A 25,531-nucleotide genomic window follows, 5' to 3' on the forward strand; every position below is an offset into this window, starting at 1 on the left:
TGACATCAACTTCCGGCGCAGTGGGCGCGCGCGACTGCGCTGGAAAATGAAGTCTCCTTTGGCCTCGGTCTCGCCAGCAGTTCTTCCCCCGATGCATGTTGGGAAACGTAGTCCCGCTGCTTCCACATTCACATGTGGCCCCCCGATGCGTCGTGGGAGATGTAGTTCTGTGTGTGGAGCCGGCTCAGAGGTAACCGCGCACCAGGACGGTCCCGGCTGCTCAGCAGCACTCGGCCGGAAGGGACGCTGCTTAGAGCCCGTGGCCCCAGGGCGGCCTTGGTCCCGCAGTGGGGCAGCCCCCGAGGGGCTTGCAGCCCCACCCGAGGCCCTGGGCCGCTGAGGGGTGCGCACAGTTTCCTAGGAAAAAAGAACAGCAGGACTTGTGGCACCTTAGAGACTAACCAATTTATTTGAGCATCAGCTTTCGAGAGCTACAGCTCCCTTCATCGGATGCATTCAGTTTCCTAGGAGAATTTTATTTTGTCTTCAATCCCTCAAGGGCGAATGAGAGGCTTGGGCCTTAGCCCTACAAACGGCTCCACGAAGCTCACGTCCTGCAGGTATGCAGAGCTGCATTGAGTTCAGCGGGGCGTCACACAGGTGGTGTAAGGGTTTGCCCAGGCAGAGCAGCCTGCACGGATGAGGCCTTGGTTACAGCCAGCATTGCCTCAAGTCCATCTATTAAATGCTTTCTCTCCCAAAAGCCAGAGTGAAGCCCCGCAGGGCATTATCATGCCCTGCCCCTTCGCTGCTGCCCTCCTAAATGGCTTCAGAATTTAATGCTTTAATTTACAAAAATAAGAATGGGAGACTATTCTGTTTGACAATTTTGTACCTACTATAGGCCCCTGTGCTTAAGCACGAGTAGTATCACCAAATTCATGAGAACTACACACATGCTTAAAGTTAAGCACAGGATCAGCTCTTTAGTTCCAAATAACATCACCTCTTACTCATCTCCATACATTTAGCATTTGTATAAGTGCTTGCAGAACCAGAGTTTATGATTCTTATAACTGCTAGATTTGAGGGGAACATACTTCTTTTTTTGTTTGTTTACTTTGTGCATTAGACAGCACTACATATTTGCCCCCTTGCTAAATAGATCAGTGGGGCCACCCTGAAGAGGCACATCATTAAGAATGGGAAGAGACAGAGGACTAAAGTAATAAATCTAGTAAAGGCATCAGAAGCAGGCAAAATGGAGCAGAGGTCTACTACATGGGGCAAGATTATGGAGGACTTTATGTAGATGAGGAAAAAAAATTAATAGCATGCTGTAGGAGACAGGTAGCTAATGAAAAGATTCAAGAAACACGGATGGAGTGATGGGATAGGAAGTTTACTTTGGGCAGCCTCATTTTTTAACAGACTACAGGAGGAAGAGATAAAAGACATGGAAGCCAGACAAGCCAGTTACAGAAATTAAGGCTAGATGGAGACATACCAGGTGCCCCTCAGAAAGATTTAAAGAGAGAGAAATTCTTCAGGTTAATTGAAATTATTTTCTTCATATGACTTTTACATCTATAATTCATTTAAATTGAAAACTGAAAATGAAAGTATAAGGAAAGAACCAAAGGATGACCTAACAATTAAGAAACATTCCTACGGAGGAGCAATCAGTGGTATTTCTATAGTTCAGGTTCCACATACTTTTCATAGTAAAAATCTAGTTATGCAAGTTCCAGTTGATTCAAACAGAATCAGGATGAAATTTAGAGCCAATTTAAAGTGTGGGGAGCAATCATCACAGTGTCAGTAGACTCACTGTACTGACACCAAGTTACAATGACAAATGTTCTGAGACAAGCAGCCATGCATGTTGCACTTGTGATAATGTGGCAAGTATGGGCACCTGCATATTACAAAGGAAGCCATACAAAGCTTTCAGAGCTATAGCTGCAGGAAAAAGCTTGTTAATAGGTTTGTAATTATAATACACAGAAAGATGTGGAAAAGGAAATGAAAATACATTCCCTGGCAGGCAAGTTAGAGGTACAGCGGTAGTGGGATTTCTCTGACTCAAATAAGACACTGTAGAATTTAATCTCTGAGGCAGTAGAGTGGGACATGGCACACCTAGGAGCATATTTGGTAAGGGAAATGTCAACCAAATTGTACTCACTTTGCTGGTCGTTCACTTAGCAACAGCAGCACATTTTGGAGTAAGACACGTGTGGCTAGGACCAGTCACTGTAGTGTCTAGGGCTTGAGAAATTTCAGACAGTGAGACAAACATTAATACAAGTGATGAGGCAGTCAAAAAAACCACACAGGTGAAACTGGATAGCACACCTTTGTGAGACTGAGAGTATTACTACGCTCTCTGCTGAGTGCAGCACTGGAATGGCCCAATTCAGGCATGTAGGTGGGATGCTCTAGTCCAGCAGCAGCTGTGGTTTCTCAAGGGGAGAGAAGGGGCAGAGCAAGGCTGTGTGTTTATATGTTCCCAAGTGCCAGTTTCTTAGCACTATAAACCCCTATACACAAGCTGCCATTTCCCTCATTTGGTAAGGGGTTTCTCTCATGTTGTACTGATGTTACTTTCTTAATAAGCTATTTTATCTCTCAATTATGTGGCAATTACTTACATTCACACTAAGGGACTGATCCTGAAAAGTGTGATGAGTATAGATTTTTTATGAGGAACTTAGAACCATAGAATTATAGGTAAGGGGTGAGGTTTTCACAGGAGACTAAGGGAGTTGTGCCTAACTTGATATGATGCTGTAAAAGGAAGGAAGATAATGAAGATGTTCAAAGGGCATAAGTAGCAGCGTTTTGAGCAGACTAGAAATGGGAGGCCAAACAGGAGATTATTACAATAATTAAGACTAGACAGAGTCGATAGATCCTGGTGTCATGGAAAGCAGTGTGGGCAGTGGGCACTGTTCCCTCTAAGCTCTGCGTGTGTGCGCGCTCACACAGATCCTAAACCCCAAGCACACGGTGAAACACCGCGCACACATTTATCCCGCGTCCCGACCGCACATCGGTTGGGACGCCCTTTGTCCCGATATCGGGGACTACTCACCATCACTGCCACAGTCCCGGGGCTGGCATGGCGGCGCTTCCTGGGGCAGCTCCTGGCAGTGCGCCTGCCCACCGGCAGGAGCCTGCAGTGCGGGCGGCCCCTAGGCACAGAGGTGGAGGGGGTCTCCTGCCCAATCAGAGCTGCGGGGGCAGGGCTTGCAGGTGCTGGCAGTGGGCGGAGAGCCCTCCGCCCCCCCCACACCCGACCCTAGGAGCCAGAGGGACCTGCTGGCTCGTAGGGTCTCTGCACGCTACCGATGCCTGGAAACCCTGCTCCGCGGCGCTTTTCCCGGCCAATGGGAGCCACAGAGCTCACGCTTGTGGCAGGCACAGCTCGTGAAGAGTCTGGAGACCACCCACCCCACCTCTCCGCTCTGACCCTAGGAGCCAGAGACCTCCCAGCAGGGCTGGTGAGTGCGGCCAAGGAAGGGGGCAGGGCGTGATGGAGTGAGTGTCTGGGTTGGAGTGCTGGGCTGTGAGGGTGTGGAGGGCGCTGGGCAGTGCGGGAGGTTTGTGTGTTTTGGGATGCTAGGCAGTAGGGGCCTGTTGGGGGGTGCTGGGCAGTGGGGGAGATCTGTGTGTGTCAAAGCACTGGGCAGTGGAGGTCTGTGTGGGGCATTGTTTAGTTGTGGTGGTGGGGCTGTGGGGAAGGGGCACTGGGAGGGAGGGAGGGAGGAGAAATCTGTGTGTATTGGGAAACTAGCGAGTGGGGGGTTCTGCGTGGGGTGCTGGGCAGCTGTAGGCGGGCTGTGGGCAGGGGGTCGCTGGCCAGGGGTGGTGGTGTGCACAGCACTGTGCATTTGTGGTGGAAATGTGGGGGGAGGGTTGTGGGGAGGCTCTGGGCATAGTGGGTTCAGGGGGTGCAGGGCAGGGGAGCTGTGTGGCTCTCTTCCTCCCCCCTCATCCCCCCACTTGCCCAGTTTGTTCTGATATTTCACTCTTGCGATCTGGTCAGCCTATTTACAGGCGACTTTTGACATTGTTCATCCGCCATCTATCAACACAGCAAGATTCTACTAGCTGGCAAGGGGGCGAAAGGGAAAGGAGGTCAATGAATCATACCCCTCCCTGCCAGCATTTTGAATGTGGAACGTTGATCACGTCGGGACAGTCGGGACCCACACATCTCCTTGTAGTCTGTTCATTTGGCTGTGTACAAACTCAAGTACGTGCAAATAAGTCAAAATGCCTGGCTGTAGTTGCTAAGGAACTGCAAAGATTTCCCAGAAATGAACAAAGGTAAGTGTTGTTTTCGTGATTGAAATCTTTCAAAGGCATTGGACTTCATACATTTACTTGTGATGTTTTACCATTTTCCCACGGTTTTTTTGCCACAGATTCATGGATGTGATCGGAGCTATGCACAAACTTCTGGTATCCTGATCGGAATGATCTCCCATTTGCCCTTTTGTCGAGTCATGCTGTTAAGCGCATTGAAATAGTAGCCATATAATAAAAGTATTAATTTTAAATAAACCAATCTGGTAAAAAATCAATCCCAAAATGTCACTGTCTAGAGGTCTAAAGCATAAAAGAACAGCGACTTCATTTAAATCTGGATGGCTGGATGAGACTATAGAGACGGTTACACTGAAGTCACATAGTGTAATGCTTGTTAAACTTCGTGAAATATTCACATATCATGAGGACAACGGAGTGGTTTGTGTATATTGTCGAGATGCTAGAGCTTCAGGAGAATTTTCAACAGGAAGAATGTGGAGCAATGTTTGGAAGCTGGATTTCTTAAAGCGTCATCTGTCAAATCCCTATGTTCAAAATACAAAGACTTTCTTGCTGAAGAGATTGTTATAGTCAGTCAGTACAATGATTTCAAGTTTGCAGTAGCTGAAAGAATCGAAAGCCAATTGGTTTTAAGTTTCCCAGATATGGTGACATTTGCTTATCAGAACGAACAAGTTTCAGGATCTCGCAAAGTTGACGGATATAGGAGGAACGTTCCTAGCATCAAGTGCAGAGTGTGAGCGTGGCTTTAGCTTAATGAACACTCTAAAAAACAAACTACGGAATCATTTACAAGTAGATCATTTGGACATGCTGATGTGTACTAAGAGTTACCATCTAGATGGAGGATTGATAGATCTGGACAGAGTTTATATTGAACGGGCAAATGAAAAAGATTGCAGGGAAAAACAGTCAGGTTAGTTTAGCAGTCTTTGACATTTCAACCAATAAGGAAATTAAAATGCATTTGTAATTACATATCTTATTCTTGGCTGATAATCATTTATTGATATTTTTTAGGAAAATTTTAAATTTAAAACACAAACTGTTGTTTTTCTTTTTTTACTTATGATGTCTCTACCTGAAAACCCATATAAGTCGACACAAATTGCAAATTAAAACTTTTTAAATATATACACATTTTAGTCGCTTGGGCGCATTTGCCTCATGATGCACAAATTTGAACTCTGCTTCAAAAATTTGCACAGAAGAAATTTTTTGCGTACACAGTCTGTCAAAAATTAGAGGGAATATTGGCAGTGGGATACAAGTTGGATGACTGCCAAGCCAATGGTCCTCAACCAGGGGTATGTGTATCCTTGAGGATACACAGAGTTCTTCCAGGGGGTACATCAACTCATCTAGATATTTGCCAAGTTTTACAACAGCCTACATAAAAAGCACTAGCAAAGTCAGTACAAACTAAAATTTCATATAGACAAAATGAAAAAGTAAGTGATTTTTCAGTACTCATGTGCTGTGACACTTTTGTATATTTATGTCTGATTTTGTAAGCAAGTAGTTTTTAAGTGAGGTGAAACGTGGGGGTACGCAAGACAGATCAGACTCCTGAAAGGGTTACAGTAGTCTGGAAAGGTTGAGTACTGTGCCAAACTAGCATGATGAAGCAATGTGTTCACACAAACAGTGCACACTAAATCAACGTGCAATTAATTAACTTTCAAAGTAAATTATATGATATATATTAACTGACATGTTAGTATGCTTTAAAAATTGCATTGTGTGTACCAAGGTCATTTTAATCAATGTGCACAAACTAAAATTAGTGTATAGTAAACCTCCCATATAGAGAAGCCCTTCGAGATGTAGATCACCTCAGTCTCAATAAATCCACTCTAATAATTGCACATCAATGCACAGTGGTGGATTTTCTGAAATAAGCAGCCACGCATATCATTCATCTGTGAAAATGTGGTGGACCTGGTCACCTGTAGAACACAGGGAGAAGCTATGAAAGCTGTAGATGGAGGACAACAGCATGCTAATATGTTTACAATGGAAATACACTGAAAAATATAGAGCAGGAAGCTAAAATACATTACACAGCTGGCAAGTTATTGTTTGTCAGAGCCAAGGGACTGATAGTTTTGTAGTAGAAAGATTTCTGTGACTCACTGCACCCTTTGCCTCCGTTTACAAATAAGTTACCGGTAATAAAAGCTCTTTGGGGGGCGGGGGGAAGAAGTGGGTTACGGTGCATGTAGGTGCGCTTACACTGCATCACACTTGATTTCGGAGATATCATCGAAATTTCTCTCTCTTGCTGGCCATTGACCTATTAGCATTGGCAGCACTTTTAAGTGTATGCTTGGATGGAACCGGGTCACTGCATTAACCAGGGCAAATGTGCCAGACGCCTATCCGAAAGACATGACAGATGTCCCGATAGCGCTACAAGCAGGCAGATCTATACGCAGCCAGCCCGAGAGAGGAAATTGGTGAGGGCCCCTTTAAGAGGGGCTTGTGGGCGTATCCCTCTGTTCAATCACGTGGGAAGGGCGCTCTGGCCAGACTCTATGGTTGTGCGACGATGAACACGGAAGAAGGCAGGCGGGCGCAGGCGTGAGGCTGGGGGTCGCCGCTGCCGGTAGGTTACTGCAGGGCTGTGTCCAGGTGCGGCTCCCTCTGCCCTCCCCGGATTTTCCAGGCGGGTGGCCGCTCTGGGGGGGCTGGCTCCAAGGCCCCCGCCCGGGGGGGGGGAGAACCAGTGACAACTAGCTCCCCCGGACTGAGCGGCCGCCCTGCCCCCACCGATAGGGAGACACCCCTCCCCGGGGGCGGGCGCCCGTGCTCCTGGCCCCCGCCACGGGGTGCTGCCCCCCGGCGCCGAGTAAGGCTTCGTGCCCGTGTGCGGCCCGCGGCGCTGTCCAGCAACGGAGTCACCGGCTGACCAGCCTGCTGGCCGGTGCCGGTGGCTACACGGACGGCGCAGCCCAGGGCTCAAGGAATCCCCCCCACCGCGGATATTTTAGGCCCGCTTCTTCTGGCGCGTCCCCTCCCTCGCTGTCCTCCTCCTCCTTGGCTGCCGCGGTCGGAGAGCCATCTTGGTGTGTTTGTGGCGAGGCAGAGACACACGAATAGGTGGGGTGGAGCTGACCTTGTGATCCTGCCTTGTCAGCCCCGTTCGGCCGGCGTGTAACACAGCGGCTTATCCAGCTGGAGCTGGGACTCTAGGGAACGAGTAGCGCTCAAAAGCCTTGGTGGGAGCCACTAGCAGGACTGGTTCGGTCTAGTCTTGCCTGCGGGAACAAGGATCAAATAAACGACCACTTACAGCCGTTTCTGTTATTTGCATTCGTGATTCTGAGATCCCTTTTAATTAACCGCTAAAAACATAAAGTCTTCTGCAGGGCTGTACCCACAGCTTTAGAAGTACTGTTACAACCACAAATAGGATAAAGGCGTAGAGGTTAAAGGTGAATGAGCAGTCAACCTTGTCCTTCAGGTGTCATGAAAAGCAAAGCCACAGTATATAGCAGGGAATCTCATTGAAAAGTCAAATCTTAGTCCCACCTGTAGCACTCTCTATTGGTAGAGCAGAGACTGGATTCCACTGTTCTAAATGGAAAGAAGATTCTTTAGTCAGACTGCTGACCTCATGCTGTTCTTATTTTGAGTGTCTAGCTCCAAAACTAACCTAGCCAGTGGTCCCAAGGGACACTGTAGTTTCATCACTGAGTCCTGACAAAGCAGTCATGGAATAGGGTTGTTAACTATGCTATCCTGCCTTATCTGGACCGTGTATCTTGAGATTGGGATGACTGTTGGGATGGTGTTTTCAGTTCCACGTGAGCAATAATTGTAGCAACTAGAAGAGAGAGTTTGGTAGTAAAACTGGAAGTTGACTTTATCTGTATTTCTTGCCTGACCTGAGAATGGACATGAACTGATTAGTTTGGAACCCAAATTGATTTCTGGGAAACTATCTTTCAGTCTTGTGTAACCTGGAATACCCTTTTCACAATTAGGAATCTGTGGATTGACAGTAGGAACTGGACATTGGGAGTGATATTAGGAAACTGGAACTGCCCTGTTATTGGAAAGAATAGGCACTTTGTTGCAAGAAAGCTCCATTTCTTCTAACCCATAAAAGATAGTACAGAGCCTGTAATAGATCTTTGGGGCCTGGAATTACTTTGGGAAGGAAAGTAATGTTTTATAACAGATGCAATTGGTATCAGTAGTGCCAGTGAATCCACATATGGCAGTTAAACCATTTAGATCATGGGTTCTCAAATTTTTAAGGGTGGACCACAACTTAAATGTCTCCTGGACACCTTTCTCTCATTCACAATTATATGATATCTTTGTGGCAAATACGGCAATGACTTAAATGGAAAAGGAATATTGAGAAAGCATTTACGTATTTTTACCTGTCTTAATCTGATTTAACAGTTGGAAACATAGGGGAGAGCAAGCAACGTTTGACCAGATAGCTACCTGCACACCAACAAAATATCATTCAGTGGACCAGAATTTGAAAGCCATTGCATTAAATTACCTACTGCTTAAAAACCTGCACAGCCTCACAGAATCTTTAGAGTTCTTTTTAAGTTCAACTTTTCTCTGTCATTCTTTCTTCTTTTTTATGAAGGAGATGGTTAAAAAAAAAGTGCTTGTTTTTATACCAGAGTTCAGCTGCCGCCGCTGTCTGTCAGAATCCATGTGACATCCTAAGTAGATGCTGTGAAAATTATAATGTTAAAAACAACAGGCGAGCGTGACCTGTAAGGAGGAATAAATAGCAGAAGCAGTGAACTCTTAAAGATACACTGAGGCCTTATAAAAACCTTTGGAAAGACTTTTTTGCTTATTTAGCATTTTTTCTGTATTTATAATTCCATTATTATGCATTAATGCCCAGTGTGTGGCCTACAAGGTAGTGCTCAAGAACATAGTGCAAACTATCATATGGTAATTTTATAGTTTGGGGGAAAGGTCACATGAGAGAGAAATATTGGGCAAGCATCTCCGTAAAACAGCCACTGTTAAGAAATTCATACTTTTAAGGTAACTCCATTATGGTGTGTTTCTGAGAAACATTTTGTGAACTACTATATTCCAATAATATATTGCTGTTCGGAGACACGCGCGCGCACACACACACACGGAAAAGTCGCATAGTAATGTAAACACTAGTAAATTCAGTGGAAGTTTTGCCATTAACTTCATTGGAGCCAAGATTTTCCCCATGATCTCTAGCAGTGGTTCTCTAACTTTTTTTTTCTGCGGACCACTTGAAAATTGCTGAGGGTCTCAGCAGACCACTTAATGATCTTTCCAAATTTAGTTTGTACCGTTAGCTAACTATTGTAAAGCGCTTTGGATAAAAGCGCTATATAAAAAAAACCCTTCATAATAATTAACATTTTTTTGTTCTACAAATAAAAGCACACAACTCATATTTTAATATCTGTAGTCTTACCTTTCTAATGCGACGGATGTGCCCTTTCTCTCCCCCGCCACAGAGCTGAGGCTGGGAAGGAGGGCTGTCTCTCCCCAGCAGCTGCAGCCCTGGAGCAGGGAAAGTCATCTCTTTCTCTGACTGCCGCAGTCCTGCACATCCCAAATTTCCCCCCCCCCTTCTCACCCCACTGTCCCCTCCCACCTGCCCCCTATTACCCCCAAGGCTACCACCTCACTTTATATGTGCGTCTTCTCCACGGTCCAGACACCTAATTAGTGGAGCCATGCCTGTGCAGCTTCACTAATTAGGTGGGTGGCCCTTCATTCTCTCGTGTGTAGCCGCCCAAGCGTGCGCCTTAGAGGGAACTATCTGCAGACCACCTGAATTGAGCTTGTGGACCACTGGTGAACCACTATCCATGGACCACAGTTTGAGAACCTCTGATATAGAAAACAGAACTTGTACTAAGAAAAATCTCTACAGCATACTACATATGATGATGAGCATAATGTGGGTATGTGAGAATATGTATTGCAGTTTATGAGTAGGAAGAACCTGTATTTGCATCTGAGAGTAGTCTGTGATTGGACAATTAATGTCTGTTGTATTGCACAAGACAGTTGAAGTTGTATGTTCAGTTTTAACTTTGGCATTTCCTGACTTTTGATTGCCTAGCTATGCAATTTGCAACTTTAACATTTTCTCAGCATAATTTTGCAGTGAATACTATATAGTAAAATATAGAGCTGTGAGCGTAAATGTAGTTTAGACAATATTGTATCATGGAGATTTCTCCCTTTCAAATGTTCCACTGATTCTAGAGACTGGGAATTGTTTAGAAGTTCAGTTCTTCCTGAAAGTTGTCTTTATATTCCTACTTTAGTGCTGTTTTTCTAGAAGGTTACTAATTTTGACAGCAAAAGCATGCTCTCACAGCACTGAACATTCATAGCCAAGGTTGTAAAAGGCCAGTACAGTCTCCAAATGCCTTAGTGCCTTCCTTTCCTTGATTAGCCGTGAGTGTAGGGACCCTAACCCTGGGCCAAGAAGGGGCATTTGTGGAAATGTGCTCAGCTAATGTAAAAAGGCAAAGACAAGAAAAAATACAACAAAACAAGCCCTTTGATGTACTCTGGTAAACTAAAGATGGAGACTCAATTTACAGCTTCTGTTACAGCAAAGGTATCTAAGAACACTGTGCAGCTGGGAATTTGGTAAATGAAAGTGACATTTTGCACCAAACTCTGCTCTTGGTGTAAATCCAAAATAATCTCATTGGGGTAGAACCCTGTTTTAAGGTCTCTCCATTGTACTTAAGGGTTTGTGTGTTTTGCTGATTGTGATAACAGATAAAACGCTGTTAATCAGCAAACACAAACATTTGCTATTTTTGTTGTCTCACAGAATTCCTCTTGCTATAACTGGTGAGGTACTGAGAATTTCTGCTTGTGATGGCAGAGGATCAGGAGCTGACTCAGCCATGCAAGACTCCCCTGGAGCCCTCCCTCCAGCAGTGCACCAGCAACACTTACCGCAGTGTAGAGCACTCCCAGTCCTTACTCAGCGGCCTGGTAGCTCTCCGAGATAGTGGCATCCTTTTTGATGTAGTCCTGGTAGTGGAAGGGAAACCTATTGAAGCTCATCGGATACTTCTAGCTGCGTCATGTGACTATTTCAGGTGAGTCCAGTGTCACTGTGAATCTGTAACCAGCATCTTTCTCAATATGACTCGAACCAGGGAAAAAAAAAAAAGAAATTGTGTCTGGACTTCCATCTTTCTTCCCCTGGGACTCCCCGTCCTTTCCCACGTTGTACTATGTTGCATATGGCATACCATGCTTTATTCAGAACACTTTAATGCCTGCCCATTGCAGTCTGGAGGCCTACCCATAGAGGAATGAAAGAAATAGAAATTTAGCCGTATCTTGGAGTATCCTTATCCTTGTGCATTTAAAATCAGACCCTTAAGATGCGTTGAATGCATTTAAAATATTTAATTTGTCTCTTTTTATTTTTCTTTTGTGTGACTTTCAAAATAAAGCTAATCTCTCATTACTCCACATTGAGTTTTGCTTCCAGGTGCCTCCATTTCACTCAGAACCCATAGTAGCTGGAGGAACATAGCGTTCCCTCTTTTATACGTGCCCCATTCGTTAGAAGTATGACACAGTCATTTTACAGAGCTGTTAAAGTTCTATTGGCACCAACGAGATTTGGCCTATTACAGTAATTTCATAATACATAGCAAGTTATAAAACATGTTATGGGAAGTAGTGGTCCCTAATGCTGTTGTTGTTTATGTAACTTGGGAGGGGCAATCCAACTCCTGATGTAGTCAATGGGAGTCTTTCTATTGATTTTAAGGGGAGTTGCAGCAGCCCTTAGCTGCTAAAAATTAAAAATACTGAAAAGTCATGTCTTGCATCATAGATTTAATGTCCCGCAAGTTTTCAGTTCCAAAACCACATTAGTTCTAGTGAGTGGCACGCAAAAGTGGGACAAGCCTTTTTTTTTTTTTTAACCAGTCTTATTTGGAGTAATACCATACTGATCCAAAACACACACTCCCAGATTTCAGCTCTGAGCACATTTAGAGCAATTTGGTTTCTTTGCATTCCTGATGGTGCACCTGAAGATTCTGTCTCCTTCCAACAACTCCTACTTCTTCAACCCACAAATCCTGATGTAACAGCCATCATCTTTCTAGACAAGGATTGCATGGGACTTCCTTAGACCCCATCGACACTGCTTTGGGGTAGGTTGCAGTTGAATGACGTGAAGCACTCCTTTCCCTTCCTAGCAGCTAAGGGTATGTCTACACTGCATAGTGTACCTGTGTCCAGCCATCCATGCCTGCAAAGCTGTGCTTGTCAAACTTGCTTATGAGCGTGCATACTGCAGTGGTATGAATGCCCCATGCCCTGTCCACACAGTCACTGCATTGACAAATTTCTGATGTTCTGATTTCTGGACGTTGGGGTTGCTTATGGTGCATGGGAGGTGAGTAGGAGCTTGGGAATTAGAAAGGCCAGAACACACAGGCCCCAGGAATTGTGGGATAGCATTGATGGACTGTCTCAATCTGAATCTAGCCACATGAACCCTTAGCTGTGTCTTTGCCACAGAGTGGGAGGGCAGAGATGTGTGGTACAGTGAGACAAGGGCTTATACCAGTATCCCTGGATGAGCCATCAAACGCATGTGCTGAGAACATATAGGCACATGTCTGAGGGCTTTGTGTGGATGGTAGGGGGAATTGGGCTTAAACATGTTTCAGAGTCTGTTAGACCTGCAATGTAGACATTTAATGGGCTTGTTCACCTTTGAACTGAGTGCACTCACTTCTCTATCACCCCACCCCTTTTTGGAAGAGAACACAATGGCATGTGAATCCATGGGTCCTTTGTAGCAATAAAGCACTGTTACTAGGCTAGCACACTTCAATGGCTATTTTAAACTTCTTTAAAAACAAAGGCTTATAACATGAACTCTAAAACCTTTGACAGGTTTCAGAGTAGCAGCAGTGTTAGTCTGTATTCACAAAAAGAAAAGGAGTACTTGTGGCACCTTAGAGACTAACAAATTTATTTGAGCATAAGCTTTCGTGAGCTACAGCTCACTTCTTCGGATGCATTCAGTGGAAAATACAGTGGGGAGATTTATATACATAGAGAACATGAAACAATGGGTGTTACCGTACACACTGTAACAAGAGTGATCACTTAAGGTGAGCTATTACCAGCAGGAGAGCGGGGTGGGGTGGGGGGAAAACCTTTTGTAGCGATAATCAAGGTGGGCCATTTCCAGCAGTTGACAAGAATGTCTGAGGAACAGTGGGGGGTGGGGGAGGGAATAAACATGGGAAAATAGTTTTACTTTGTGTAATGACCCATCCACTCCCAGTCTCTATTCAAGCCTAAGTTAACTGTATCCAGTTTGCAAATTAATTCCAATTCAGCAGTCTCTCGTCAGAGTCTGTTTTTGAAGTTTTTTTGTTGAAGAATTGCCACTTTTAGGTCTGTAATTGAGTGACCAAAGAGATTGAAGTGTTCTCCGACTGGTTTTTGAATGTTATAATTCTTGACGTCTGATTTGTGTCCATTTATTCTTTTACATAGAGACTGTCCAGTTTGACCAATGTACATGGCAGAGGGGCATTGCTGGCAAATGATGGCATATATCACATTGGTAGATGTGCAGGTGAACGAGCCTCTGATAGTGTGGCTGATGTTATTAGGCCCTATGATGGCGTCCCCTGAATAGTTATGTGGATGCAGTTGGCAACGGGCTTTGTTGCAAGGATAGGTTCCTGGGTTAGTGTTTCTGTTGTGTGGTGTGTGGTTGCTGGTGAGTATTTGCTTCAGGTTGGGGGGCTGTCTGTAAGCAAGGACTGGCCTGCCTCCCAAGATCTGGGAGAACGATGGGTCGTCCTTCAGGATAGGTTGTAGATCCTTGATGATGCGTTGGAGAGGTTTTAGTTGGGGGCTGACGGTGATGACTAGTGGCATTCTGTTATTTTCTTTGTTGGGCCTGTCCTGTAGTAGGTGACTTCTGGGAACTCTTCTGGCTCTATCAATCTGTTTCTTCACTTCCGCAGGTGGGTATTGTAGTTGTAAGAATGCTTGACAGAGATCTTGTAGGTGTTTGTCTCTGTCTGAGGGGTTGGAGCAAATGTGGTTGTATCGTAGAGCTTGGCTGTAGACAATGGATCGTGTGGTGTGGTCTGGATGAAAGCTGGAGGCATGTAGGTAGGCATAGCCATCAGTAGGTTTCCGGTATAGGGTGGTGTTTATGTGACCATCGCTTATTAGCACCGTAGTGTCCAGGAAGTGGATCTCTTGTGTGGACTGGTCCAGGCTGAGGTTGATGGTGGGATGGAAATTGTTGAAATCATGGTGGAATTCCTCAAGGGCTTCTTTTCCATGGGTCCAAATGATGAAAATGTCATCAATGTAGCGCAAGTAGAGTAGGGGCATTAGGGGACGAGAGCTGAGGAAGCGTTGTTCTAAGTCAGCCATAAAAATGTTGGCATACTGTGGGGCCATGCGGGTACCCATAGCAGTGCCGCTGATTTGAAGGTATACATTGTCCCCAAATGTGAAATAGTTATGGGTGAGGACAAAGTCACAAAGTTCAGCCACCAGGTTTGCCGTGACGTTATCGGGGATACAGTTCCTGACGGCTTGTAGTCCATCTTTGTGTGGAACGTTGGTGTAGAGGGCTTCTACATCCATAGTGGCCAGGATGGTGTTGTCAGGAAGATCATTGATGGATTGTAGTTTCCTCAGGAAGTCAGTGGTGTCTCGAAGGTAGCTGGGAGTGCTGGTAGCGTAGGGCCTGAGGAGGGAGTCTACATAGCTAGACCCTGCTGTCAGGGTGCCAATGCCTGATGATGGGGCATCCAGGATTTCCAGGTTTATGGATCTTGGGTAGCAGATAGAATATCCCAGGTCGGGGTTCCAGGGGTGTGTCTGTGTGGATTTGTTCTTGTGCTTTTTCAGGGAGTTTCTTGAGCAAATGGTGTAGTTTCTTTTGGTAACCCTCAGTGGGATCAGAGGGTAATGGCTTGTAGAAAGAACAACACTTCCTCAGCATATTTCCTGGAGTACGGGATTTGGGAACAGGCATGGAGGCTTTGCAAATCTATCTGTCCAGTTACCCATCTGACCGAATGTTTTGGATGTCCCCAGAACAATATGGCTAAGCTGGGTTGAACTGTACATAGCTTTGGTACGTCTCCAGTGTAGCGTGTACCTTTTTTCTTTCTGCAGAGGAATGTTTGCTGGTGGTCTAAGAGAGATGGAACAGGAAGAGATTCATATTCATGGAGTCTCCTACAATGCTATGTGTAAAATCCTGAACTTCATATACACCTCTGAACTGGAACTCAGCCTGAACAACGTGCAAGAAACGCTAACTGCCGCCTGCCAACTTCAGGTGAGGGATTGGGAGATGGAGCGAGAAGACACAGGGAAGAATGGGACAAATAAGGAATGGGGACACTCTGGGGAATAAATGGGAGAGGTTGAAGAGGTGAACAAACACAATAGAGGAGGAGTAAAGGGGCAGGGCCTTTTCTGTCTACATATGTGGATTTGACTAGAACTTTTTTCTGAATGCTCTAAACTGTGGAGTAAGGGCTTGTCTACACTTGCAGTGGTGCAGCTGCAGCACTTAGTGAAAGGGCTACTCCACCTGCCCTCCTGTTGACATAGCACCGTCTACACTGGGGGTTAGGCATGTTGCTCAGGCATGTGGATTTTCCATACTCCTGAGTGACGTAGTTATACCAACATAAGTAGTGTAGACAAGGGCTTTGTAAGTAGCTAGAGATGTGTATAAACTGGGTTTGGATGGATGGATATGTTGTTTATATAAGTAGTTTTATGTTTTTATTTATAATTTTTCATCATTTTATCCAGAGTGTGACTCTTTTATAGTGGTTGACTTCCCCGATGTGCTCAGTAACCCCTTTCCTGCTTAGTGACTCCTGAGGGGAGATTCTGTTAAGAGTTCCTACATTATGATCTACATTAAAGGACCTAACTTCCTTCTTCTGAAACTGTTTTGGTGCTGCAGCCTCTCAGGCTCTCATCTACAGTATAAAGGCTGATTCACAGACCCACTATGGGTGGAACTACGATCCCAGTTGATACAACTACAGTGGCTCTTGTTTTGCCATGAAGACAGTTTTTGCTTCTTTTATTTCCTACACTGTTCATGCTGTGATATTAGATTACATACTCACTAGATATTTACTCTATTAACCTTTGTGGAGTCAACAGAAGTTTGTCATGTATAGCAAAGAACTTTCCTGCTATCTCCTGGTGTCCAGAAGCAATGTCATATTGTACTCAGTAAACTACATAAAATACATTAGCTTTCCTTGCAAAAGGTTTCCTCTACATTTGAATGATACAGCCCAATTTACTATCCTGTTGTGCCTTTTTGTGCGTCTGCCTTTCGGACACTGGTTAATCTGTCTGGAAACAGAAGAACTATATTCTGTTCATCTACAAACTCACATTGGATCATATTCACGTCATCTTTGGTGAAAGCCATGGTCAACAGTACTCCATTAATCTATCAGTTTTTATTTCCACGCAGTACTGATAACAGCCAGAGACCACTGTCAGCCTTCTTGGTGACAGGTGTTCCCTGCAATTTATTACAACTTCCTCAGCTTGGGTCTTCCATACTCCTATAAATCTGGTCTCTCCAGTGTAAGACAAGAATTTTTTTTACTGAAATAAACAAACAGTCTGCTTTGTCTCTTGTAGATTCCAGAAGTCATTAAGTTCTGTTGTGATTTTCTCATGTCCTGGGTGGATGAGGAGAACATCCTGGATGTATACAAATTAGCTGACCTCTTTGACTTGAATCAGTTGAGCGAGCAGCTGGACTCCTACATTCTCAAGAACTTTGTAGCTTTCTCAAAGACAGAGATATATCGCCAGCTACCCCTGGAGAAGGTCTACTCCCTACTGAGCAGCAACCTCTTGGAGGTCAGCTGTGAGAATGAGGTTTATGAAGGGGTGCTTCTGTATCATTACACCCTAGAACAGATAGAGACAGATCAGGTCTCACTGATGGAGCCTCCTAAGCTACTGGAAACAGTCCGCTTCCCCCTGATGGAGCTCCAGATCCTGCAAAGGCTCCATGACAAATTAAGCCCATGTCCATTAAGAGAGACTGTAGCCGATGCACTAATGTACCACAAGAATGAATGTCTTCAGCCCATGCTTCAAACCTCACAGACACAGGTGAGGTCAGAGTTCCACTGTGTAGTGGGCTTTGGAGGGATGCACTCCACTCCATCCACAGCCCTCAGTGACCAAGCCAAGTTCTTGAACCCCATATTGGGAGAGTGGAGGCACTTTACTGCTGCATTAGCCCCCAGAATGTCCAACCAAGGAATCGCTGTTTTCAACAACTTTGTATACTTGATTGGGGGAGATAACAACGTACGAGGTTTTCGAGCAGAGTCCAGGTGTTGGAGGTAAGAGGAGACTACTTCTGCCATCGTTATTTTTTACCAGCCAATTACCATTCCCTGAGTCGGGCAGTCACTTTCACAGTGCACATGATAGCTGGCCAGAAAAGTTGGGAATTGTACTGAGATCTCATTGAAAGAAACTGCAAGGACTAAGGAAGACCAACCTGATTGTAAAGGAGGAAGCTTTCTGTATGTGCATGCTTCATTTGCTAATCAACCACAAGGGGGAAAGCAAATGTAGCAACGTTACACAACAGCTCTGTTGAGTTGTGGTAAAATTATTCTTGAGTTCTGAGCACGGGACTGGGAGCCAGGAACTCCTGTGTGCTGATCTTGGCTCTGACGCAAACTTCCTCTGTTACCTCGATTGATTTTCTTATTTTCTCTCATCTGTAAAATGGGGATAATATTTACCACCCTGTAGGGTTGTTGTGAGGCTTTATTAGGTTAATGTTTATAGAGCGCTTTGAAGTCAGCCGTGCTTCTGTATTTAAGCATGAAGTCTTGTGTGTTTGCCTAAATAGGGCAGGAATGGAAGCTTGTTAACTGTTTCTGAAGAGAATTCTTCATCCCTTCTTAGACAGAGGGCAAATGTCAGAATGATGGTCTGCAGCAATGAATTAGGATGATCAAAAATTCAAAGATGTAGTATATGTGAATCTGATATAAAAGGCAAGTGATTTAAGGAGCACAGCTGTGAAACACTTTAAACACAATTGTAACATCAGTTGATTATTTTGAATTGGTGTGTATAATGCCATTAAAGAGCATCCTGCTACTTCCCAAGATTGAAGCACAACTAAATAACGTAAAAAAAAAGTCTTAAAATTTAAGTTAGAAAATTACAGTTGAGCCTGGTAACAGTTTTGGGGTTTTTTTTTTAAGTTCCATTGAGATCAGGCATTCTTTCTAGATTTTAATGCCCATTATGTGGCTAAACAGGTGTATTACAAGTCCTGTGTCTGACAACATCCTTTTGTCTGCAAACTAGTGATTTTTATAGGTTTTAGTCCAGTTCTTGTGTTTGTCACGTGCAAGATGAATTTAAGTTCCTGCCATTGCATTCAGGCTGCTCCTGTAATTAAGATTTCAGTATTTTATCTGGAATTGATATTTAGGGGGTGAAAGCTAAAGTTGAAAAGGTTGAAGTACCTGTGATGGGTTGTCACCCCTTGGGGTGCCATCTGGAACCACTGTGCCCCCTAACAATTCAGCTAGGTTGGCCTTTCTCACATTGCTCTGGTGAAACGCAGCCAGCCTCTCCGGGGACTGTTATCACCCAACACAACAGCAGGTGGTGCCACACACCCAACTGAGTTACCTGAGTGCTTTACCTAAGCTACTCAAGAATTTAATATATAAGCACCAGCCAATTTCCCAGCTCCCCAGCCTTGCACCTCTACTGGAGTATAAACCTGGAATTATACTGTCTTGCACTGCACAGGGATCTGTATAGTGCAAGCTCATTAATAGCGTTCACTCCACCCTTGCTGTGAGGAAGATATGCAACAAGCCTGGGTTATAACCAAGCTGAGATTTTTCCCAAACACTTCACTCAGAAACCCAGTGGTTATGATAAAACTTAAAACACGTTTATTAACTACAGAAAGAGAGATTTTAAGTGATAACAAACTGATTAAAGCTGGTTACCTAGGAAATTAAACAAAAACACAAACTAAGCCTAATATACTAGATAGGATTTGAATCAGCAATGTCTCTCCCTCACTGATGATGCAAGTAGTTCACCAAGTTGCCAAACACAGGCTAGAAATCCCTTTAACCTGGGACCAGTACCTCTCACAGTTCAGTCTTTGTTCGTCAGGTGTGCTCTTGTGTGGAGAGTGAGGCCCAGAAGTGATGTCCCTCCCCATCTTTTTATAGCCTTTCCATATGGTAGGACTTCTTTGTTCCAAGCTAAGTTCGCAGCCCAGTTTGTGGAAAAATACAGGTAAATCGCATGGTCTGGTCATATGCCCTTTCATGCCTTGCTGAGTCATAGCAGCCCTTATCTGTAGGCTGTCTGCAGCATTCTCAGGAAGGCTCACCAGGTGGGGGATAAGCTTCTCCCAAAGCCTATTGTTTTCCTTAATGGCCCATTACCTTGAATAGGCCCTTCACAATCAGCTGTCTAGACGGCCAAAGGGTCCTGTGGCACCTTACAGACTAACAGACGTATTGGAGCATAAACTTTCGTGGGTGAATAGGCAGTTCTTCGTCCGACGAAGTGGATATTCACCCACAAAAGCTTACGCTCCAAAACGTCTGTTAGTCTATAAGGTGCCACAGGACTCTTTGCCGCTTTTACAGATCCAGACTAAAACGGCCCCTCTGATAGTGTCTAGATTAGAAGCATCTTGCCTAGTGGGTGTCAACCAGGTGTAACCACACTTGAAGTACAGATACATAGTCAATATTCATAACTCCAGATATACAAAAATGATACATGCATACAAATAGGATAATCCTATTCAGCAAATCATAACTTTTCCAATGAGACCTCACATGACACATTCTGTACAAAGTGCATCATAATGTCATAATTACATTATATTCATACCACTGTGAAGAATATAGGCTGCAGAGTGTCACAGTACTCTCTTACCAGCAGATATCTGAACAAATCAAAGAAGCTCCAAATTTTCATGTCCTTCCTGGCCTCTCAAATTCCCAGGTACAAACTTTGTGCTATTTTTAGCCAATTTTTACATTGTGGAATGATTGCAAACTAACAAGGTTGATAGTATGTAGACTGGCAGTGGTGCAAAGGATACTGGAAACAGTAGACGTGTACAACATGATAATATTTGCTTATGCATTCTCCTTCAAAATACAATAAAAACTTAGCTGATAAATATATTTTGATATGAATGGCCAAATTTCACTCTAGTGAATTGCACCTCCTTACAGCGAAGCTGAATTTGGGCCAAAGAGAATGCACTGGTCTCAATCTATGTATGTGGTGCTGACCAATGTTCCAGCAATGATAGTGTCCAAGTCTCAGTACCCTGTGGTAGATTTGTGTTGGTAACCCAGTTTGATCATATTCCCTTGCAAGGTATGACCCACGACACAACAAATGGTTCCAGATCCAGTCCCTGCAGCAAGAGCATGCTGACCTCTGTGTCTGTGTTGTGGACAAATATATATATGCTGTCGCAGGGCGAGATTATCATGAAGACCTAAGGGAAGTAGAGAGGTATGATCCAAAAACCAACACGTGGGAATACATGGCACCGCTGAGGAAGGAGGTAAGGAATGCACATGCCAGCAAACGCTAATAAGCTCCCTTAATATTTGCCTTCATCTTTCCTAAATACTTTTTGCTACTTTTCTCAAGCATACCTCTCAATCTGCAAAAATTCTGGTGGCTGTCAGTGGCCTCTGTGTATGGGACAAAAAGTAGTAAGACGGATGCTTAAAATATCACTGGATCTGCTTCTTTGTGTATGTTCTCTCTAACTGAATCAAAATGTTAGGCCTTAAAAATTAAGTCATATTGAGAAATTAATTTTGCATTTGCACACAATCAAGGTAAACATCCTATGTGCATGACAGAGGTTAGTTTGGATGTAATATTAAGCCAGTATACCTCTTTGTGAGAATGGTTGAGAGGTATGTTCTCAAGTGGCAGCTCCATAGAAGTTGGAAGTTTGTATTATACTTTCCAAAGAAAAGTAGTTCCTAAATAATGTAGGGTCTGATCCGGAGAGGTACTGAGCACCTGCAAGTCCCATCAGTTTTAGTCAGAGTTGCAGGTGCTCAATATGTCTCAGGATCAAGCCCAAAACTGGTATGGGCAGAGAGGGAAAAAATCCCTAAGTGTATGAGTACCAGGGACAATGTTCGTATGACCTCCCATTGAAATTAGATACTTGTCTTCCTCTTTTCTTACTAGTTTTCCCCCCGTAAATGTTAACTTTATTATTGTTTTTTAAAAAAATTAAAATTTAATTTCATGCTGGTGAAAGGTGCCTGCTTCATAGCCTTGGAGAATGAAGGCCTCTGTTTATTCCCAGAATGGATACAGCATGGGCAGCAGTAGTGCAAGCTTCCCCCGTCTCAGCCCTGATCTGAAGGGACCACCTCTAGGGTGATAGGGTAAGTCAGTCTCTATGGCCCATTCAGTCCTTGGCCACTGTTGTGAGACTGCACGCAAAAGTGCCAGTGGTGGAGGTTTATGTGATATGACCATCAAACAAGGGTGCTGGTGGTGGAGGTTTATGTGATGTGACCATCAGCTCTTGGTGAACTAAATTGAGAGCACTGCGCTCTTTTGAGATAAGTCACTGAACAGCCATTTACATAGTATTTATCCTTCTAAGTTTTCTACTTAACCAGCCAAGAAGTGTTGTTTTTAGGTCTCTAAGAGACTGTCACAAAACAAGGAGGACGTAATTAAAAACTGCATGCAAAAGTTCTTGATGACAATTTTGGCTAGGAAAGAGAAGTAAAATTCTAATTCACCTTTTCAAGAAATTATGCTGAATCCTACTATAACAAGTTTTGTAGCAGGTTAACAATACAAAATAAAACCACTTCACAATGCTTCTTATCTGAAAACCTCAAGTCGCTTTACAAACACGAAAGTATTATTCCCATTTTACAGGTGGGGAATGGAGGCATGGACAGGTGAAATGACTTGCCTGAGGTCAGTAATAACAAATCAGTGCTGGGGATAGAACCCAGGTCTTATGACTTGCTCAAGTTCTATCCATTAGGCTATTCTGCCTTTCTGATAACCTTGCTAAAACTTCTGTAAGACTTAATTTCTACACAGGGCTTCAAAAAAGGCAAGGGAGGAAAGCACTGGTATTGAAGAGGTGCTAATTCAGGAGCAATAAGAAACATGAAGGCACTGCAGTTGTGGAGGAGTCAGAGAAATTCTACTTAATTTCAGTTCAAGGACTGATCCTCACACCTACAGAATAACAGCATACACAGAATTCTTCCAAATGTTGCCATCTAAGTAATCAGAGGAAGACACCATCTCTGATGTCAAGTATTGCCAGGAGATATATATTCCATACTTACTGTTCTTGACGCTGGAGGAAACACAAAAAATGAAAACTGTCATTCCCCTCTGTGCCTTTTTTTTTGTGATGGTGTAGGTGTATGCACATGCTGGAGCAGCACTGGATGGAAAGATGTATATTACATGTGGGAGGAGAGGAGATGATTATTTGAAGGAACTACACTGTTATGATCCAGGGGCTGACCGCTGGGACAGCTTAGCTGATGGTCCAGTCAGACGTGCCTGGCATGGGATGGCTGCACTTCTGGGAAAGCTGTACGTGATTGGAGGTAGCAACAATGACTCTGGCTATAGGAGAGATGTTCACCAGGTGAGAAGATGTCATGGCTATTTCTTTCCTGCCCGGACATGACACTCACATTGTGTCGTCATACCTTCCTCCCATTGAGCATAAACACACAACTACCAGCCACACACTAACTATTGGACTGCCTCTCCTCCATCTAACTGACAAACATTGCAGTGCTTTACTTACTCCTCCCACCACTGCATGCATTCTCTCTGACTTCAGCAACATTAAAACTCTTAATCCTTTTGGCTTCTTGTAATTTAGAAAAAATCAGTGGTGGGTGGTGAACATCCAACTGGGCGGTACCTTGGTGATAGCAACTAAGTGCTCTGGGTATTCTCCAGCAAGGCAAATCTAAATTCTGTAGCACTCTGGTGTGGCAGACTAGAAACTCTGCAGCAGCTTCATTAAAACTAAAAAAGTTGTTGTATTTTTAAATGAATAATATGAAATTAAGTCAATTATCATCAAATAGTTTTGATTTTAATTCAATTTATTTTACACTATCCCCACACTTTCATTTTTTTGATATGTCAAGTGCTTTGGTATTCGCAATGCATAACTAGACAGTGTCTTGAGGAAGGTGTTGGCACTCGATTGGGAGCAATTGAGTTTTAGCATTTGTAGTGGCATAGAATTGTGAGAAACGCATTTGTTAGATATTTCTACTAAAATGAATCAGCAGTGAAAAAGTTAGCAATGTTGGGATTTATCTTTGAGATTTACACATAATACCCATTATGTAATACTAATATTGTACACTATGGCAGACACCCATTACATGTAGACATTTTAAATGTTTTTTAAAGGAATAAGTTACCTTGCATCTTTTATTTCTTTATATTCTTTCAGGTTGCCTGCTATAGCACAAGTACTGATCAGTGGACAAATGTATGCCCTCTACCTGCAGGGCATGGAGAGCCAGGTATTGCTGTCTTAGCCAATAGAATCTATGTCTTGGGGGGCAGATCCCACAATCGAGGGATCCGGATGGACTATGTCCATATTTATGAAGCTGAGAGAGACTGCTGGGAGGAAGGTCCCCAGTTGGAGGATGATATTTCTGGGCTGGCTGCCTGTGTCCTCACTCTGCCTAGGGCTATGCTAATGGACACAGAGAGGTGGACTCCAGAATGGAACCCAGAGCGACTACAGCATCACCCAGACTTTGCCTCTGAGGTTATGAGTGTGTCAGACTGGGAGGAATTTGACAATTCAAGTGAAGATTAAGGACCGAGGATTTTTTTTTCAGGGAGGGAAGAAAATTAAGGCTTGGGAAATTGTTTAGAAACTTTTTAATGTCTTTGGTATAACATACGTTGAATCAGTATTTAAACATTTGGAAACTTAAACGTTCTGTACAAAAGGCCTTCTGCATTCTCTCTATTTGTCACATGCAGCAGTGTGAAAGCAACCAAAGAACTTTTTTTTTTTTCTTCTCAATAAAAAGGCAGAGGTTTTTGTCCTTTTGAAGGGGCCTCTTTTCAATCCACAGCATGGACAGAAGAAGCACAAAAGACCTAGCTTGGCTAGCTCCTTTGCTTCAAACTTTCAGCATGAAATCACTTCCTTGTTCCTCTGTAATGACCCTGTCAGCATCAAATCTAATGGCCAGGAAGATACAACCAAGTGTCTGCCCGTGTCAGTTGTCAGTCCGCTGTATAGGTCACACAGTGAGAGTGAGTGCTGTAGCAGTGACCGCAGCAAGAACGTTGGTTCAAACCCTGCTCCCATCTGGGCATGCAGCCATCCTCATAAAAGGCTTAGAAACTGTGATCTGACTCCCACTTCTGAATTACTGTACTGCAGGCTTTGTCAACAAGGTGGAAGACTTCTAGAAAAATGATCTTTGTACTGGTTATGGTAATCTCTTTTATCAGATGAACTTTTACAGATACCATTTGTTCACAAATGAAATAATAAATCCTTGTGGGAACTTTTTATTATTATTTTTTTTTGGGTTATTGTTTTTTTCCCCCCACCAGAATGTGGCAATCTAAAACTTGGGGGGGCCAAATTCATTGCTTCATTATGGTCAGTGAAGTTACACCAGTAACTAATTTGGCCCAGTTATGTTGTTGTTTTATCTTCACTTATATGCTTAGAAAGTGAAAAAGAGATGAGATTGTTTTGCAATGGCATAAGGGGAAGAAGGAAAAAAACCTCAATCAAGGGTAACGTCGGTTGTGTCTACACTGCCACTTTCGGTGCTAAAGCTTTAGTCGTTCAGGGGTGTGGAAACCCCCCCCCCCCCCCAAGCAACAAAAGTTTTAACACTGAAAAGCGCCAGTATAGACAGCGCTTTACGCAGCTCCCAGCGATAAAAGCTATCACCTCTCATTCAGGGCGGTTATTTTTTATCCGGGAGAGCTCTCCACCGGCAATAAAGCATGATTACACTGCCCACGTCACAGCGCTGCCGTGGCTGCACTGTAACGTGGGCAGTATAGACATACCCTAAAGGGATTAAAAATGACCCTGGTCCAAGGATCCGGACTTGCTAGATTA

General features: G+C 43.9%; 1 protein-coding gene across 2 annotated transcripts; it reads left to right on the forward strand.

The window, feature by feature from the left end:
• The first annotated feature begins 469 nt into the window (after positions 1–469).
• Positions 470–25,212, forward strand: KLHL22 (kelch like family member 22). Of its 2 annotated transcripts, none has more exons than XM_074972740.1 (7): positions 470–560; positions 11,111–11,384; positions 15,478–15,643; positions 16,987–17,705; positions 20,758–20,950; positions 22,811–23,044; positions 23,876–25,212. In XM_074972740.1, exons 2-7 carry the CDS (start codon positions 11,158–11,160, stop codon positions 24,251–24,253), a joined length of 1,917 nt encoding a protein of 638 aa, XP_074828841.1. In that variant the 5' UTR covers positions 470–560; positions 11,111–11,157; the 3' UTR covers positions 24,254–25,212. The 2 variants fall into 2 exon arrangements, with proteins under 2 accessions (XP_074828841.1, XP_074828840.1); XM_074972739.1 differs by lacking the exon at positions 470–560 and adding an exon at positions 6,803–6,886 and having other exon boundaries at positions 23,876–25,211.
• Positions 25,213–25,531: the final 319 nt, after the last annotated feature.

Source organism: Natator depressus, chromosome 15, assembly GCF_965152275.1.
Source record: "Natator depressus isolate rNatDep1 chromosome 15, rNatDep2.hap1, whole genome shotgun sequence".
Lineage (NCBI taxonomy): Eukaryota > Metazoa > Chordata > Testudines > Cheloniidae > Natator > Natator depressus.